At 40.6% G+C, this 19,104-nt stretch overlaps 1 protein-coding gene across 1 annotated transcript in view; it reads left to right on the top strand.

Moving 5' to 3' along the window:
- Positions 1-19,104, top strand: part of LOC136422319 (protocadherin-15-like) — a 39,742-nt gene that overhangs the window by 13,935 nt on the left and 6,703 nt on the right. The window contains exons 2-18 of the mRNA XM_066410019.1: positions 7,609-7,756; positions 9,502-9,513; positions 10,599-10,667; positions 11,225-11,388; positions 11,708-11,773; positions 12,064-12,153; positions 12,472-12,561; positions 12,801-12,926; positions 13,292-13,456; positions 14,002-14,101; positions 14,414-14,526; positions 14,714-14,926; positions 15,243-15,377; positions 15,795-15,876; positions 17,034-17,078; positions 18,503-18,626; positions 19,008-19,089. Coding sequence (XP_066266116.1) covers positions 7,684-7,756; positions 9,502-9,513; positions 10,599-10,667; positions 11,225-11,388; positions 11,708-11,773; positions 12,064-12,153; positions 12,472-12,561; positions 12,801-12,926; positions 13,292-13,456; positions 14,002-14,101; positions 14,414-14,526; positions 14,714-14,926; positions 15,243-15,377; positions 15,795-15,876; positions 17,034-17,078; positions 18,503-18,626; positions 19,008-19,089 — 1,749 coding nt within the window. The 5' untranslated portion in view covers positions 7,609-7,683. The remainder of the gene's footprint in view (positions 1-7,608; positions 7,757-9,501; positions 9,514-10,598; positions 10,668-11,224; positions 11,389-11,707; positions 11,774-12,063; positions 12,154-12,471; positions 12,562-12,800; positions 12,927-13,291; positions 13,457-14,001; positions 14,102-14,413; positions 14,527-14,713; positions 14,927-15,242; positions 15,378-15,794; positions 15,877-17,033; positions 17,079-18,502; positions 18,627-19,007; positions 19,090-19,104) is intronic.

The raw sequence follows: 19,104 nt of genomic DNA, 5'->3' as shown, positions 1-19,104 counted from the left end.
GCCAACGTCCTGTCGATTACGCGGGCTTCGGACGACTTTTAGAAATCAAAGTTGATCCAAATATTGGCCTTTTACTAAGTTTGTGGATTCTGACTTCGTCCATATCCAAGAGATGGTACCATCTCATGGGGGATTTTTAGTTTTTTGTTGTCGTCGGACGTCACCCGAGATTTTCATTGGAAAATACGGTCGACGCTCGGGCGATTTTGCATGAATTGTGACGCCGGCTTAAGCAAATGTTGAAACCACTCTATAGGTTCGGGCTTTGCAGACTTAAGGCTTACTCTTAACATGTTTAACACATCCTTTCCCCACTAGAAAGGTAACTCGGGGCAGTTAACCCTTGTGTACAAAATGGCGTTACAAGTAAAAGTAAGGTACGGACAAGGGAGGAATGTCTAAGTAGGAAGGTGTGAAGACATTACGTAATTTGTTCTTTCTTGTGAACAATTTGTGCAAATCTATCCTTCGTCCTTCTCAGTCTAGATCGTTTTGCTGTCACCTATTTGTTGTTGCAACAATACAATATACTGGTTAACCAGACCAACACCACATACATGTACCACATAGGCACAAAATAAGTAGAATCGTCCTCTATAAAACATTAAGCTATGGGAAATGGCTAGATCATTATTATGACTGTACCGCACAGCCAGCATGCATACTAATTTGCTAGCATAACAGAAAAGTTGTGACAAGGAATTTAATGATTGATTTGATTGTAACAGGAATTTCCTGTTTTCTTAAGTATTAGTCGGCTAGCCTTTCATCTTAACTATATTGTAACATACTCATAATGCAGTTATGGAATTGCCGGAGGCCTGGCTTATGATAGAAATGGGAAACCCATTTGATGTGAAGCAATGTGTGGTCATATTTCAAAACATATTTAAGGCGAGGACCAATTCGTGCTACCTCATTTTTCATCTTTTCATATACGTTGATGAAGGCTAGGCATCCAAGTACATAAATCATTTAACATGCAAAATAAATCGACTGTATAAGGTCTCTAGAACATTTCAGACAGCATCTGCTGTCTTTCATCGGTGATGATGTTGGACGTTTCGGACAGCATCCGCTGTCTTTCATCGGAGATGTCAGACGTTTCGGACAGCATCCGCTGTCTTTCATTGGTGAGCTGTTCACTGATGAAAGACAGCTAATGCTGGCCGAAACGTCTTACGTCGCTGATGAAAGACAGCGGATGCTGTCCAAAACGTCTGAATCTTATAGAGACCTTGTCCAGTTGTTTGCTTTGATTTGTACAGTCAAGGACACGTCCTGGGTATAGTGTATCTTTGAGTATATTTATACTGTATCTTTGAGTATATTAATTTTGTTATCTTATTTTTGAAACCATCCCTTTTCCTGTGACATATTTTAAGTGTCTACATGTATGTGATGTACATGTCATTTACAAGATCTAGTCTATGTGACATGTTGCCCGACCCCAAAACGCCACTTCCCAAAGCCCTCGCCTTGACGGTTTAAGGAAGTTGATACTGTTACCATGTGCTAATTTGATTAGCGCCAGACATGTGAGGAACTTTGGTGAGTAGCTAGGTAACAAAGGGGATTTTGTAACCAGATTAGATGATATAAATACTGGTAGAATACGCGGGGTACTAGTTCAGGGACGGACGCCGGTGTAGCGGGACCTGTGCTGTAATGGCGGTGTAGATGGTAAGAGATATTTTTTAGATATCTGTACGTGTTAGTAGTTCTTCTGGGATATGTTATAACTCAACACTATGTTAAGTGGAATCCAGTATTAAGTTATCGCTGGTAGCTTTAGAGTTGGAAAGACATTGGGGGAATTTTGAAAATCTGATGAACGTCGATTCACATAGTATTACTGGATTGTTGCTATTCTATGAATTCATGAACTTGTGAACCGATATATGACATTTAAAAGAACATGCTTCCCTTAGCCTCTATAGGTACAGTATAATTTCTTTATTTCTGTCATTCTATTTCTTGTCAAATTGTCAGTTTCTTTTCAAATTCAAAGTGATCGTTCAAAAGACGCTAATGGTTTTCTTCATAAGATAAGGTAGCTGGCCATGGGAGTTAGATAAGAAGGGAGGCGGAAGTTGTCTTTTTTTGTGAAAGTGTTCCCATTTTGGGGTCCGAAGTTCGTCTAAAACAAGAACCATTGTAGACGGAACTTCCGTAAGTGTATGTCTCATTGGTTCTAAAAGCAACAAAGTGAATTACGTACTTATTGACTTCCCAAATACTGTATAAACGCCTAGTCCCAAAAAATCAATCGATGAGAAATTGTTCAAAGTATATCGCCGGCGCCAATTGTCGACCATCGAGGAATTATGGTTATGTTAAACTTTAAAATCAATTTTTAACGAGCTTTTGCTATAATGAAGGCCAGCGGCTGAGTGTAGTACTTATTTGCAATAGAGAAACGAGTAAGGGACTGACACGCTTGATATTTATCGACATGTCTGTACTTATTTAGTGCACAACATCGGCTAGCGCTCTTGTGTATGGATTAATGTTTCCCAGTTTACAACATATTGTCTCCTCCCTGAAAGTGGTAAAACCCTGTTAACTAGTGAGATTTGATTGACAGACCCCAAAACAGGACGTACTTGTCGCGAAGGCGACGTCATAATGTCGTCTATTTCATGGTCCTCCCTAAAAGTGGTAAAGCCCTGTAAGATTTGATTGACAGCTCCGTTGAACGACAAACCCAAAACAGGACGTACTTGTCGCGAAGGACGACGTCATAATATCGTCTGTCATCTGCTTTTCCCTAAAACCCTGTAATATTTGATTGACAGCTCCGTTGAACGACAAACCCTAAACAGGACGTACTTGTCGCGAATGACGACGCCACGATGTCGTCTGTCACCTGCCAAGTATGTTTGACTTGTGTCCAAACTTTCCTTGTTTTGGCGGGAAACGTGGCTTAACAACAACATCGCCCACCATTACGGCTAAGCCGCCGCTCTTGTGTTGGTAGTGTCTTAAGAACGTGCTTTACCTTTCTTTGTGACTGTATTAATCAACTGGTATAACCGCCCTTTGGAGTAACACACCAGCTTTGCAGGCACACGGCAGTGTATGGTTCAACTATTACACCGAACGGCTTTGTATCTACACACTAGAAGCGTTGTTTAAAGCTATAAATAAAGAGGTTCTTACACTTTTTTTTGTAATAATATACAATAATTTTGAGGTAGAATGAGGTATTGAGAAAGAGGATTCTAAAACTTGACAATTCTTGCAACTGGTTGAATGAAACTTGGAGGCGTAATAGTTTCTTGTTCTTAGCTATTCTTCTACAATAGGTCTGAGGTAGAATGAGATTTCTATTACGTCAAGTTCTGGCTTAACAACACTACAGCTTTTCTGGGCTGGCAGTTATTGGTACTTAGGCTACAGCAAGTAAATTTTATGGATGACATCCTCCGCAGACTCCAAAATTAATGAGATAGGGCGAAAAAAAACAAGGCGGGCAAAAAAAACAAGATTCCTATATTTTCAAATTTTGAGATCATAAATCTTGGTAAACAAGAATTGAGGCCACGAAATATGATATCGTGACAAACAGGTCTTTTATTGCTGTATTCAACCAATGAGGTTTCATATAAAATATAAAACCTCCTTGATTCAACAGTAAACATGTCCTTGTAGATGTGTATCCACTCAATAGACTAACTACAACAAATGCAAAAAAAGAGCTTGTTGTACCATCATCTGAAGCAACTACACTGGGTATTTATATGTGATGAAACACCTTGTGTATACAGCTCAATTAACTAGACCCCCCCCCCCATTATTTGTATAACGTCCTTGCTAGAACAAATGCAGAAAACGGCTTGTTATTATACCATCATGGGCAGGAACCACACTGGGTATTCATATGCAATGAAACACCTTAGACTGTCAACGTTTGCGACATATTTGCCCATTTTTGGCATGTTGACCACCGTCGGAGGGCAATGAAATTTCTTGTTTTTTATTTCGAAATCAGGCGAAAATTAATGAGCGCGCTGATGTCATCCATAAAAATTACTTGCTGTGGCCTTAACTGTATCCGGAGTGCAGGAGCTTGTTTATACTTGTACATTGGCAACCGGCACACCCACTTTAATTAACTGTGTAAGTTGTCTTTTATTGCTCAATAATGCGGTACTAATAGCAATCAATTGTTTTCAAAGTGGCATTTTGTTGCTTCACTGAATTTTTTGGAAGTTTTTTGGATGGGAGTGGGAGAAAAAACCTGCTTAAGCAGTGACTGTTTTATCGCACCTGTTCCGCTATTGCTAGCGAAAGAATGGCTTCCGGTAACAAAAACTGTATCAAGATACGTATAGTGGGTTCTTATAACACTAGCACGTTTGGTAACTTCTCAGCTACCTTCATCACTAGGGCATGGATTTATCTTACTTCTCCTTGCCGTATGGTGCAGTTGTGGCAAAAATGCGGTCCCAAACGTGACTTTAAAAAAGTCTATATTCCTCCTCGTTTCTTTTTCAAGATACGTTTAGATTCCTTCGCATATCTGTATCAAATTTGGTTTTACCTCCCCTCAAAACCAACTGGCTGAGCTGATATGATTAGTTCGTTAATTTTTAATTTGCAGTGATTTTTCACGCCGTCAGAGGAATTTGCTCCAAATTCTGTACATTTCATCATTAACGATGTGGAAAACATCGAAGTTCCGGTCATGTTGTGGCGAATTCCAAGCATGGCGTTCCTAAACCAACCAGAGTTTACGTTTTATTGTCGGTTTCACGCTTTGTTAAACGCCGGCAGGTTGGTTAGGATACTGTTACCGTGACGTACTCAGCCCGATACAGATGTTTGGTGGGCAAACCTTGCCGGGGCTTTCATATGCAAATGAGGGTAAATCTATCTTCATTCCGTTTGACTCGCCCTGTGTGAAGAGGTAGGGTGGCGGGACGCAACGTTCAAAACTTCGCCGGGCCTGAAACAACAACACCTTGTCAAGACGTCTTGGGCGCGCCATCTTGGTTCTATGCTTGGAGTGAGTGTTAAGGAGGCGCATCGTAGCGATTAGGGAAGGCGGATTCGTGTCTAAGTCTTGAGACGATTGAAAGTTAGCCCGACTCCGAGCACGACCAGGTACGATGAAATGTTTCCGCGTCATTTGACCTCTCGACCTCGTAACAACCTGTTCACGTTTCCTCTTGAACTAACCCAAAATTTCCACGCCAAATCTTTCCCCCTTTTCCTAAACTCTACCACTCTAGCGTTGTATAAACTTGTAGCAGTTGTGAGTCGATGTAGCGAGTGACGTTTTGTTGTCCCACCTGTTGCAATGGACGTGACTAAGTCAGCCCACACATTTTGTCACGTACACTGACACGAATGTAGTTTACGGTCTTTTATGTGCCCGCATTTCTCTGTAACCCTAGGGACAAATCGCCCAATAAGTGATCTAACGTTAGTCAACGTGTCGGTACAAGTTGTAACAAATGTTGCAAGTTGTTGTTGTATTTCAGTCACTAAATCGGACCTGTTCTATTTCTTCAGCACAATGTTTAATCCGTTTTTACTAAGTCTAGACGGGTAGCAAATAAACATGCCAGGCTTCATAATCCTTGTTCTGTTTTGTTACAACTTGCAACTCTCTCTCCCTCCTTTAGCATTGACACGGTATCCTGTTACATGTTGTAGCCCTTTTTGCCAGTCGGTTGTGTGTAGCGTTCTGCAGAAGTGCACTCTGTCCGTGACATTCCCATTCACTGTACATATTACGTTACCGTCAGTTTTGCAAAGTTTTTCACGCCGTTGCTTAGGACTACCTTAGCAACATTTATGACGCTTGACGCAACATTTTTTGGTTGAATTCTTCCATGTTCCCCTTGACGTATACTTGGAGCTATTTGAACACGGGCTTGTGTGAGTAAAATAGCTTATGACAGTCAATACGTATGATATTAGTTACAATATGTCTGTTAATATAAATAGTTATAAGCAAAAACCCTCTGAAAGAAAGGCCTTAGTGTTTTTAGTTATTCTTTTTTAAATCCTGGCAACCGTAGGGGGTGTTCGTGTATATTTAAGGCTAAATCTTCTGTTTGGCTTGCTGGTTGCAAGTTGTCGTTGCAAAACTAGGTGCTCTAATAGAGATGGTATGATGGTTTAAACACTTACAACGCGTGTTTTAGATGGGGCGGGCACGAAAAGCTATCCCAAAAACGATTTTCTTCCAAAAATACAAGACGTAATAATTGTAGATAGCCTTCATTTTCATAGCTTGTTTCAAAACTACATTTAGTTTTTACAGCTTTGAAACAGACAATTTTTGAAGCAAAACATACTATGAGTCATTTCTACTTAGAATAGTTAGATTGCTTTACCACGATCGACGCTTGGTTAAAGTAGCATAGCTACATTTTACAATTTACAAAGGATAGACTGCTACTCTTCCTAGGTGGTCTACATAACATTGAGTGCTTATTTTTTCTTCCTCCAGACGGCCATTCAACCCTACAGACCTGTCTATATATACAAGCACACAGTGTACACACACCTTTAACCGTTACTGTCACATGTATGCGATTGTGACTGTTGGGATCGATACTTGACCAGGATACTGGACAACCAAAACACACACGGCTGTCATATCAGTTCTGTTATCTGTTTATAAAGGTCCTGTCACATAACGTCAGGTCGTACGACACCCTTGCGACAACAACATTCTTAGCACAGTCGTGGTTGTGTCGTAGATGGTCGGTTCTATCCTTATTGAGAATAGTTCGAAAAAGATTGTACGACGCGTTTGGCTGTACCTTAATTAAGGTTATCTGTGTCGTTATCTGTAAGAACTAATGGGTGATCAAAGGTTAACCAATGTAGGGCAGGGCAGCTGCCCTTTTGATAGGCTAATTGCTTTGGTTTGATAAAGGGTCTATTTTTTGAACTCGACTCATTTTTTTCTGTTGAAGAGAATAGAGTAGAGTAGAGTAGATCCTTTCAGCCAGGTAGGAAGATCTCTTACCTGCTACACTATCTACATATATCTATGTATAATATCTTCACCAGTTACGAGATCTTGAACATGTTTAGTTATAAGTGTACTAAATACTGTAGTTTTAATACATTTAACGTTAACGTTACTACGTTACTAGACACGTGATCGTTTCTGTTTGTCAACATTTGTTAAAAAGTTGTGGCATCTATGCGGCAGGTAACGCTATCTACAATTGCATTATTCAGTGTTAGGGAGATTTTTTTGCTAATTGCAATATATGTGTGGGGGAGGGGGGCTTGCGAAGAAACCTGTTTTGAAGTGACGCCTGTATACGCCATCTTAAATCTTTTGTAACATGTCAAACAACTACGTCATGCAAGAGTTTCAAAGTAGCTCTTAACATTTCATGTATGTTACAAATCTAGTTTAACTGTACATGTGTACTTATGCTGTGTTATGCTCTTGTATCGCGTTGTAATAGATTTGTGTATCTTTTCGACATGTAATGGCTGAGTCACTGGATTGGTTCTCCCTATTGTTTGACGTCCGCCATTTTGATTTTGCCCTTGAAAAGAATACTAGTAAGCGGGAAACGCCCTGATTGAAAAGCCGGTTCCACCTAACCGCACTCTTTTGTATCGCAGGTAGAGACTTGTCGGAGTGCTGGGGCGTTTTACAGAGTTGATTCTACAGAAGTAGGTGCACTTCAGAAGAGAAACATGGCGGAAGGGACCAGGATATGCCTCTTCACTGTGCTGGCGGTGCTGCAAGTGGTTACAGTATCCGCGCAAAGTAAGTCAGTACGGTAAACCACACAGGTGTCCGCCGGATCAATTTACACCAACACAGTAATTGTTGTCAACATAAAGTCGCCCCCGCTTTAATCTATGGGCCGTTCCATTTATAAACACTTAGAGGGGTGAGAAGAATTTAGACTAGAAAAGAAGGAAAGAAAGTTAAAAAGTGGCAACTTTTGACATTTGAATTTGTCAACTTTCAATATAATTAATTAGTGTTATTTTTCCAAATCTAAAAATGGCTGCGATATATATCAGCCTATACACAATGTACTTAAAAGCATTATATACCAAAGTACCTCTTATTCCAAACAAAAGGATTATTACCTGTATGAGTTTTCACCCCTTTTCGGACTCGACGAATGGAATGGTCTAGATATCACATTACATTTATAATCTCTGCTCAGCTGGTAACTATTCTAATACAGCTTTTCTTATTTCCGCTGTTTCCCCAGCTGTAAGATATTTTGCTTTGGTAAGGAAATAACTCGAACGCGAATTAATCTATAGTTACTGGCGGTACTGCTTTGAAGCTCTAACACTAAAGCTCATTTCCGAAATTAACATTGACTTCTACTCTTAAATGTAACACGTAAGGAGCAAGATACAAGACAGAACATTGGAAACTAATTTTGATTTTAAAAACGTCAACAATGCTTACTACTACTATACCAAATGTATATCAAAACGTTTGCTATTATTTCATTTTGTCGAATGAGAAAAACTGCGTGATTTCGTTTAATTAAACGTTTAAACGTTAAGATTTTTAACATATCTAATTCGTCAATCATAGCGCTTTTATTTCAAACGTTTTGCTCATGCTTATAATCAACATTACGTATAGTGGCAAATTGTTAGCCTCGATAGCAGGTTCCATGGGTGCTATTTCAAAAATCGTCTTTTTTTTGCTGATAACGTACTGGATGCTGCGTCCATTACTTAATGGTAGCATTAAAACACAACAGCAATAGAAAAATAGTCTGTAATCAGCAACAACAAAAAACATCGCCCAAGGGGCCTGCTTGCAAGGCTAGCAGATCATACCGCATACTGCGGCATAGCTTAGCGTCAGCTGTCGAAGCTAATCTACTAATGCATGACTAACCCCTCTTCTTATCGATTTCCTCCCATGTGATTGTCGTAAGGCTACACGGTCTTGATGCTATGGGTGACATCATCTTGGAAACACACATTTGATGCGAAAGTTCAAAAGAAACAAACAAATAAACGAACAAACTTAGTTCGTTTTGTGAACCGTGTATTACGAGATATGTGCTCATTTTCCAACATTTTCCCACAATTACGACATAAGATAGGGTAATAGTGACTTGTAAGTTTGCGACAAGTTGTCGCTACTTTTGACCAATTGTTGAAGTCACGTGTCCATATGGTCACGTGCCCATATGGTCACGTGTCCTAAGTGGTTGGTCATTCGAACCTGATGAAGACTGCTGTACTGGCAACCAAAAATTCTGTTCGACTTGTTTGTGTAGCTGCTTACTATGTTTCATCGGTGCATTTCATTGCTCATTTGTGTAAAAACGTAAAAGAGTGAGAGTTCTTAGAATCACCATTTGCAAAGTCAAAAAAAGAAGCAACGTCAAAAATGGTCCAGATGTCATCCATAGATCTATCGGTTCGTGTGGTCTAATGTATATTCCTGCATGCCTCTCCGGGATCACACCTCATTATACCTGATGTTGTGTTGTGTGTACCCCATGCCCACCCTCGGACCCACAGATAACTACACAGGTAATCCTTAACAAACTATCTACAAAAATCACCATAACCAGCCTTTTAAAAGTAAACGATTGATTCGTTGCTTTGATGATTGAATAACATACATGCCATGCAATCTGAGATACCATCTAAAATAGGATGCGTTTTTATGACACAATGATATGAGCTTTAATACAACCAACACGAGGATAACTAAAAGCACAATGAATTAAAGATATTGAATATCGTTTTAAAAATCAGATGAATCATAATAAGGTGAGTAGATACTCTATTTTCTTTTCTTTCTTTATTTTTCATGACTTAAAACCTTCCCCTGCACGTTAGTTGCCATGAGTACAAGAATAATGACTGAGTAATTGACTCATGTCTCGTCGGGTTTAGGAATAGATTAGTCATTTAATTATAAAAATCAGTATGCCATATTTGCCCAAAGTGCGGGTTTTGTAAGTCCTATTTTGATGGAACAGTTGCGTAATGAATGAAACGTACTAACATTACAATGATCAGTAATTTTGTTTTTATTTATAATTTTTTTTATCTATAAAAAAAGAGTTCATACCCCAGTATTGGTGACACCAAGTATTAAACATGTTGACCCACTTCTCTTTCGACAGACAAAGAGAGCCTTTGTGTACAGTGAAATTGGTCTATTGTATTCGTATTCGTGTTGTTGTTTACATTGTGCTATTAAATCCAGAACATCAGGCTGAAATTACACAGGAAAGTGTCCCTGCTTCTCTAGAGAAATATTGGCTCTCAATCTAATATCTTGTGTCGTTGGTCAGCAACTGCTATAGTGCTCATGCGGTCTTCTGGTGTACTGCATATTTGAGACAAACACTGGGTGGGTTTGCTGACGTTTCAAGTGTTTATCGACACAGGCAATTGTTTACAACGCAAAGTAGTTACCAAACCCGCACACGTCCTGACCCCTATAAACAAGGAAAGGACAGCATATGTTTAGGATAGAGCTTGTCGCAGTCACATTTATCGATATCTTTGAGATTAGATATATCATGCTACTACATATGATATATGCTGGTCCATGTCGATACCAACATACCTTTCTCGTCCCCCCCCCCCCCCCACCCCAACAGATCTATGCGAGAGTCCGGTCTTCGCGAACGGAATGGTGTTCGAGGCCCTCATGGAGAACAGCCCGGAAAGTAAGCCATTCTTTGTTTGTTCTGTTACTTGACTGGCGTGTGAAGGCTATGCCAAACTTAAGTGTCTTGTAATTCTTTTAAAATACACATACAATAACTATGGTGGCAAACTGGTCTTGTCAAAGGGTTGATGACTTTAAGATTTTGAAATCTAAAAGTTCTGGGTTCAAATTACTAGCAGACAGTGTTGTGTGTCCCTGGAAAAGGCACTTTACATCTATTTCCTCACCACTCAGAAAATGAGTACCTAGCTACGGTTAGGGACGTCCTCTCGGATGGGACGTAAAGCTGGAGGTCCCGTGTTTGAGCACGTTAAAGATTTCACCACACTTACAAAAAAGAGTAGGGGTCCTTCCCGGTGTGGATGAATCGAACCTTACGGTCCTACGCTGTTTGTACTCTAAAAATACTGGTTATACGAAACAAACAAACAAAAATATCACAATTCAACCATGGCAGCTAGGTCAAAACTTTGTCGACACACAGACGCACATGCACAGAGCCACCAAGACAATACCTCTTTCACGGAGTTGTAACTATGCTTCTCTTGTCCGTAGACACGACCATTGTAGCGAACATGTCGTTCGCGGGGACGGCAGTCGGCGCTGGCCGGACCATCGAGCTGACTCTACAGGACTCTAGCGACAAGGAGTGGGGTTTACTTGTAGAGGAACTTCAACAGCTTAGACTCTCACTTGGAGGGAAGGTCTTAGACAGAGACGTAAGTGTCATAACATGTTGACATCATCTTGACGGAATTAGACGAAGAATCTGTAGTAGTAGTTCACTGTGTTCTGCTGCTGAAGACGGAGAATCTATACGAATTTACAAGTCATCTCCGCAGAGTTAAATGTTCGGTGTGCCTAGTGATGAAAATGTAATGTTACCACAGTGACCAACCTTATCTTCATCAGATATCCCCTGAGGATCTTTAATGATCTTGCTTCATACAGCAAGTTGGATACGGACATCAGTTGATGTTGGAAGGATTTCTTTTTATGTAGAAATTGAAGACAAGAAATATGATTTGTTTTGAATAGGGGGATACAGGCATCCGGGATCTTAGATTCATCGTTAGGTGCAAAACAATAGCGACGGATGCAATGGTGAGTACCCTTTATCTTGTTTGTCTTTTGGTAAATACTAACGTTATCGAGAATATTGTATTCGGAAAAGACGCATATTGGAAGGTTTGGACTGTACGTACATGTGCATCGTTAAATTTCTGTTCCTTGAAATTGTCATCACTTCCCGATAGCAAAATGTATAACAAAGTTTCCAAAAGCTTCTTTGAAGAGTTCCCGAAAGATTTAGCTCGTGAAATGATATAAAATTGAACGACATTGATACTATGGTGATTATTTATCATGATGTTGCCATGACAACTACCTTACAGGTGGACAACACTGTCGTAGCCACAGTTCTGGACCTGAATGACAACGAGCCAACGTTTGTCGGGGCACCATACAACCAGGAGGTCATAGAGGTACGGAAAAGAAAGCAGAAATCCATACATACCGATTTGTTTTTGAAGGTTGTTATCTTCTTTTCGACGCAAAATATCCCCAAAACAACATCCCGAATACACATGTGGGTCCAAGGTTATGAACGCATAACTGGCCATAGATATTCTTGAACATCCTGGTTTTGCTAATAGAAGTTGTAGGCTTTTATGTGGGTAGTTGCAATTCAATGTGTTTGTTTTAAGTTTATGTCAGTGCGTCTTGTATATATTTCATCCACCAACAATTCCCTCATACCCACAGCGAGAGATAATGACTAATATGTCTGTTTGTTCCTGCAGCTCACCCCTGTCGGGTCCACCATTTTCCGGAGATTGACAGCTGTCGACTCGGATAGCAATGAGAACGGCAGGGTGTCATATCAGATCGAGGTACGAACTTTAGTAGAAAAAGTTTTACAGCTCACATAAAACTATTATTTCATTGGTCGTTAATGAAAAAGACGATGGTAAGTAATGGACATTCAGGTTTAAGTATAGTCTTTCGTAGACCAAGAAAACTTGAGTCATTATTTTGCACGCAATATATTGAGGAAGTGTTTCAATCTCACATGTATATGACGATTGCAATGTACACTCTAAAAGGAACACGCTTTTGTTTTTATTTTCAGGGACAGAGCGACTTTTTCGAGATCCCACTACCCTCAACAGGCGACATCGTGTTAAAGAAGTCTCTTGATTACGAAGGTTTCCAACCTGGAGATGAGAAGAAATACCTCATCCCCATCGTCGCACATGTGAGTATGACGTCATTCTCTCTCTCTCCCTCCCTCTCTCTCCCTCCATCTCTTTCCCTCTCTCTCTCCCTCCCTTCCCCCTCTATCTTTCCCCTTCTCTCTCTCCCTCCTTCCCTCCCTCCCCCTCTCGCTTTCGCTCTCTACATATACCTACTGCAAGGTACAAAAGAGATAGATAATAATGGAATTAGGTTCTACAAAAGTGAAAAGATGTTGAATGCAAAGACGGTATTGGTAGATGTTTTGATTTCTTCATATGATGGTTTCGGAATGTTTAAGAAAAAAGCCACTTGTTCTTGACTTCCCATCTTTTTCTAATGTTTTGCCATTATCCATTAGAATGTAATGTTAACCGTACTCTTCAGGATTTGGCGGCAAACGAAAGCATGCGGAAGTCGTCCACCACGACCGTGACCATCATCGTGACGGACGGGGACGACCAGGCTGTGCAGTTCCTCCCGTGTGTCCCGCAGGGAGACATCTGTGGCAGCCCGCTGTACGTGTCGTCTGTGATGGAGAACACGGAACCGGTAAGGAGTCTTAACTCACTGTAGCTAACTGTGTTACAGCTAGCTACAGGGTAAGGGTTAAGGTACAGGGTTAGGGTTAGGGTTAGGGTTAGGGTACAGGATTAGGGTTAGGGTACACAGTCAGACATTTGCGGCAGTCCGCTGTACATGTCGTCTGTGACGGAGAACACAGAACCGGTAAGGGGATTTACTCACTGGTAACAGACTGGATACGTACGTACTACAGCTACAGGGTGAGGGTTATGGTTAGGCTACAGAGTAAGGGTTAGGGTACAGAGTAATACATCTGTAGTGTCCACTGTACGCGTCCTCCGCCATACAGAATACAGGTCCGATATTATAGCATACATATATTTATAAGTAAAGTTTGCGGCATATACATGGTATTTATCTTCAGGTCACAAGAACTTCTTATCGTCAGCTAAAGGAAAAAGATATGCCTGAATAATTTCGACGAAGAGACAAAAAGATTATAATTAGCACATACAGAACATGGTAAAATTCTTTTCTTCCGACAAGGCAATAACAGCATGCTTTTATTGCAGCTAAGCCAGCCCCTGACCTTCGAACCCGCACCTATCTTTGCTGTTGACCTGGACACGGATGTCCAGGGTCCCCCTGGAATCGTCTACAGTTTCTTAGCAGGTACCCGTTTTTCATCAAGAGTTTTTCGAAGCTTATCATAGTACATCTGAGTGCCTGTCAGGATGGGTATATCATTGAAGTCCTAGACGAGTGCCAAGCTCTGTATTTGAGGTTTAAACGTATCTAAAATTTAGATCACCTGTCGCAAAATTGATGTTTTCATTTGGAAAAGATTGTGTTCTTTGTGCGAGTAGCGTTCTTTTAAAATGTACTAGCGTATATAGCACTTCAAGATACTTAAATCTACTGAAATTAAGATAAAGAAAGTCCTCTCAAAATTGAAAACTATTTTTTGTTGCCTTTTTGGGTCAGGCTCTCCAAGCAACTTCCGGGACTACTTCGACATAGATGGGCCGACTGGGAACATCACACTTAAGAGACCAGTGGAGAGGACGGAAGTAGAGGAGTTCATCATCACGGTTAAGGTAATTCACCGTTTGCATCTTTCAGCGCCGGGATAAACTATAGAAGAGAGCTGGGACATCTATTGGTAAACTTTTCAATGACAAGATTTCATTTTTTCATTCATTCATTCATTCATTCATTCATTCGTTCATTCATTATTCATTCGTTCGTTTATTTTTTCACTCATTCCTTTATCCATTCATCCAGGCGGAGCAAGATGACAACCCCCTACGGTACGCCACAGCAGACGTCAAGATTGGTGTAGAGGACGATGACGTAAACAAGCCGTACTTCTTCATCTCCACCGGAGAGTCAGAGTTCAAAGGTTACGTACGAGAGTTCACAGGTCAAGCCGTCATCGTCTTCAGATACGACGAGTCACCTCTGCAGCTGGAGGTCAAGGATGACGACTTCACTGACGTAAGTAACAGCGCTTTAGATTGGATGATGGTCACGTGCTCACAGATGAACTGAAGAAATCGATATTAGGTTGTCTGATTCAAACTGCCGCTAAATTGAAAATTATCACGTATTATGAATTGTATTTAAACTTGACAAATAAGCATGTATGTTGAATTATGTCTTACATGAAAAGAACTAAGCTTGATTTATTTCACATTTTCTTGCATTTAACTGATTGAGCTCATAGCTTATTACCAACGAGATGCACTTGTATGACCTATTTGACACCCCTTGCTAATCATGTAAATACATGTATCTATTCTACCATTTGTAGAAGGTGGTTCCGGAGGGAGCCCTACGCTACGAGCTGACAGACACTAGCGGCAGATTCGACGTCACAGATACGGGCTACCTCATCGTGGACGCCAACCAGCTGGACATAGACACTCAGAGGGAGTACCGCATGACGGTGAACAACTTTTGACTGGCAGAAATTTGCATAGATTTACATACGTTATATAACAAGATACTTTCACCATTATCATAACTGTGGTGTCGGTGTGGCGTAACGGTTAGAGCGTTGAACTCGGTCCCGGGTTCAATACTCAACATGCCCCGACGTTGTGCCCGTGGGAAAGGCACTTGACACGACCTTCCCTGGTGGTGGAGTGACGCCACCGAGCCTCTTTGGTTAATCTGTCTAAAAATGTGCCAAAAACACACTAAGGATTTCGTTGCCGATGTGCCAACATCTTGCACATTTGTCACCATCATAAGTATACTTGTCATAAATATATGACAAGCAATACAAACAGCTTTCATGTGCGTTCATAATCAATGTTACATTTACATATTTTTGCTGATAAAGTATTACTGTCTATTGCAGGTGAGGGCTGTGGAGACAACCACATTTCAGAAGCTGTCTACTGATGAGGCGACAGTAGTGGTCACTGTCCTCAATGGAACAGGTGAGGAAACCACACCACGTCTGACAAACAGTATTTGTGCAATCTGCATGTTGTAGATTACTGTAAATTCAGTGAATGCAATTTCAAACTCTTTAACCTTCTCCCTGCTGCGTGCTCAGCAAGATTTTAGAAGGCTACTACAGCAGAAAGTAGCAAGGCGAAGGTTAATAGAGTGAAACCTTGTGTTGTCTTATGATTCGATTTGTTACTAGATATTGTTTGTATTGTCAACAAAGCAAAAAAATTATAATCTATTACTACCACTACCAGTAAGTGTAGATATAGTTTTGTATATACTCCTAACTGGTCAATGACATATTTACATCATTGTTCATTCTTACATGAAATTGCTTGAACACTGTCTAATCTTTTTTTCATTTCCCTATTATGTAACTTTGTATTATGCTCATGTAACTCCTGTGGCTTACATTCTTTCGAAATTTGACTAAAATGCTTCCTCTAACTTCTGCAATGCGCAAACTAACCTAACAAGCCACGCAGGGTCTCGTATAGGAGTTTCACCTTGTCTTCACTACTTCCGTTATCTTGGTTTAAAATGGCAACGGTTTTTAGAGCTATTTTGCGCTTTTGTCTCAACTACAAGTTTATAATTTTGCATGCGTTTTTTAAAGATAATCGCGTGATGTTGAATGGTTTGTGTATAAAAACAGGTTTTGCCGTGAGTCCCCAATTTAACAAACGACGGAAAAGATCTTGAAAGTCAACATCGGTTTGATATTGTGCAACACATGCAGTATTTAATGAAAAAGGAACAAAAACGTAGCAAAGAAAGATTTATATATTCTGCAGGGACTTTTGGTACGGTCTTAAGGTTGTTGTCTTCGGCTTTATCTCTTGACACAGATAACTAATTTTGTGATCTCTTAATGGTATCAGAGGTTCATCACTCAATGAATTTAAGGTTCTCAAAACTGATCTTAAATTTCTGCTTCATTTGGCTTATCATGACCGCTGCCTATATAATAACATAAGAACAAGACACTGAACTCTGTGTCGTGCCGCTGACATGTTAGACATGACAGGAAAAAAGGTTGAAAGATGCAGAAACTGGTTAACAAAATTCTTTGTTCACAACCAATGTGGCTTTCACCTGCCGACCTTTTCTACGGACCGCCTGCCACCTCCCACAACGCAAGACTTCCGCCCCTGTAGCGTTCTAAGCGCTGACAGGTGTACAACAGGTATCCACTTGTCACGTAAAGTTACCCTGGTTATCAGACTAACGCTGGCTACACGCAAGTCTCATCGGCCGCTAAACTCCAAGCAGAGTTTGATGGAGGAGATCGTCACCTTCTTCTGATTGGTTGATCGTTACCTTCTTCTGATTGGTTGATCGTCACCTTCTTCTGATTAGTTGATCGATACCTTCTTCTGATTGGTTGATCGTTACCTTATTCTGATTGGTCGATCGTTACCTTCTTCTGATTGGTCGATCGTTACCTTCCTCTGATTGGTTGATCTTTATCTTCTGATTGGTTGAAGGAATCTGCTGTCATAAAACAGAAGAAAGTAACGGTCTCCTCCTTCGAATCCAATCTTTGCTTGGTTCACCCTGTATGACTCTAAGGAAGCTCTTGTAACTTCGGGGACGAATAGAGTTGCCTTTGTGGCTTACAAGCGCATTTGGAGACTGATGAGGCCGGTTTGTTGATTCAAAGAAGTCTGGTACCCAGGGTACGCATTCGTCTCCAAGCGGTATTTCATGATGTCTGTGGTGAAGGGCGGTGATATGGATAAAATTTGTAACTACACAGTTTCACGTGGGCTAAGGGCTTTTCTCGGTGTTTAGATAAAACGAATGCACAGATAAGCAACATAAAAACGCACACAACAGTTTTGGTACGTCTAGCTAAAGGCAGCTGCTGCAATGGCATCCGCTGGTGAAGTGTCAAATGTGGTAAAGATATTTTGGAAAATTTAACGAACGTTTTGTCAAGACAAAAAAGTCGTATCAGATACATGACTACAAAAACTTGCCATAATCGACGAATCAGATTATCTGTACATACATCTCAGAGAGAAACCTCCTCCGCACAGCTCATGGAATACAGCTTCCAAGCGCTTCGCTGAGGTTCATGTACGCGCATGTCTTACGTTCGCATGCAGTTCTGACAAGTTCCGTGCGGTTGGCAGCTATCATCACCATACGCGATTCTTTTTTTCTTTCAGTTATGGTGCGTTCATCCCGTTTTTGTGTATTCGTTTGTCCCGTGTTGCTAACCAGTCGTAGTATCATTTGTGCATGTATGCATGTTTTTATGTTGTCCTGCACGTTTGAATGCCTTGCATGTTAACATTATTAGATTACCGTAGCATAGAAAAGCACAGCTTCCATTGGTTGGATTTAGTACCCTAAGCAGATGTTGTAGTGGAATACCATATAATGTTTGGGTAGATTGCTGTCATGACGTCAGAGAAGCCCCGGGCTGTCAAAACGTTACGAACTTCCACCCCAACATCTGCTTTGAGTTTACTAGAAGGGGAGTTAAAGGCGTGTCCTTTACGGATCATCCATGGAAAGAGTGGATAAGGCACAACGCTCCGACTTACCCCTGTCCATAAAATCTTCATATATATTCCATGTCGTCATTTCCGTTTCCTGTAGAACCCGTCCCACAACCCCCTGCGCAGCAAACATCCAATGAGGACAAGAACCTGTTGTACATTATCGGTGGGATTCTGGGATTTCTGTTGCTCGTCGCCATCGTTGCAGTTATCGTATTGGGAAGGTGAGCTTTAATCAGAAATGAAAGTTATCTTATAAGTTAGAACATATCTTTATTGGCTATCGCGTTACTACGTCATTTTCTCTTTTATTGTGGAAATGCATTTTGATGTGTAACATCCTAAAGAAATTAGCTGAATGAAATTAGAGCTAAAGTTAGATGGCTATTCATTGTGCCATTTGATTGAACCGAATTGTACGGAGGAATGAAAAAGTCAGACTTTTCAACCCAGGCTTTATTTCTTTTTTATACAATGCTTAGGTCTACCGTCGTGGTTGTTTATCTAATTCTGGACAGGTTTGATAACTTTCGGGATTCAATGCATCCGGCGATATACAACTGCAGTCAGCATTATATTATACAATCTTATGCTTTGTTTTTCAGATATGTCACGAGGGCCAGGAAAAACAGGACAGCCTACGAGCCGAAGGAAGACAAAATCGAACCATGGGTAGACCTGTACTCAGTGAGTAGTCATTTT

The sequence above is a fragment of the Branchiostoma lanceolatum genome, chromosome 16 (genome assembly GCF_035083965.1).
Source record: "Branchiostoma lanceolatum isolate klBraLanc5 chromosome 16, klBraLanc5.hap2, whole genome shotgun sequence".
NCBI classification, from domain to species: domain Eukaryota; kingdom Metazoa; phylum Chordata; class Leptocardii; order Amphioxiformes; family Branchiostomatidae; genus Branchiostoma; species Branchiostoma lanceolatum.
This window is presented reverse-complemented; position numbering and strand designations above follow the sequence as displayed.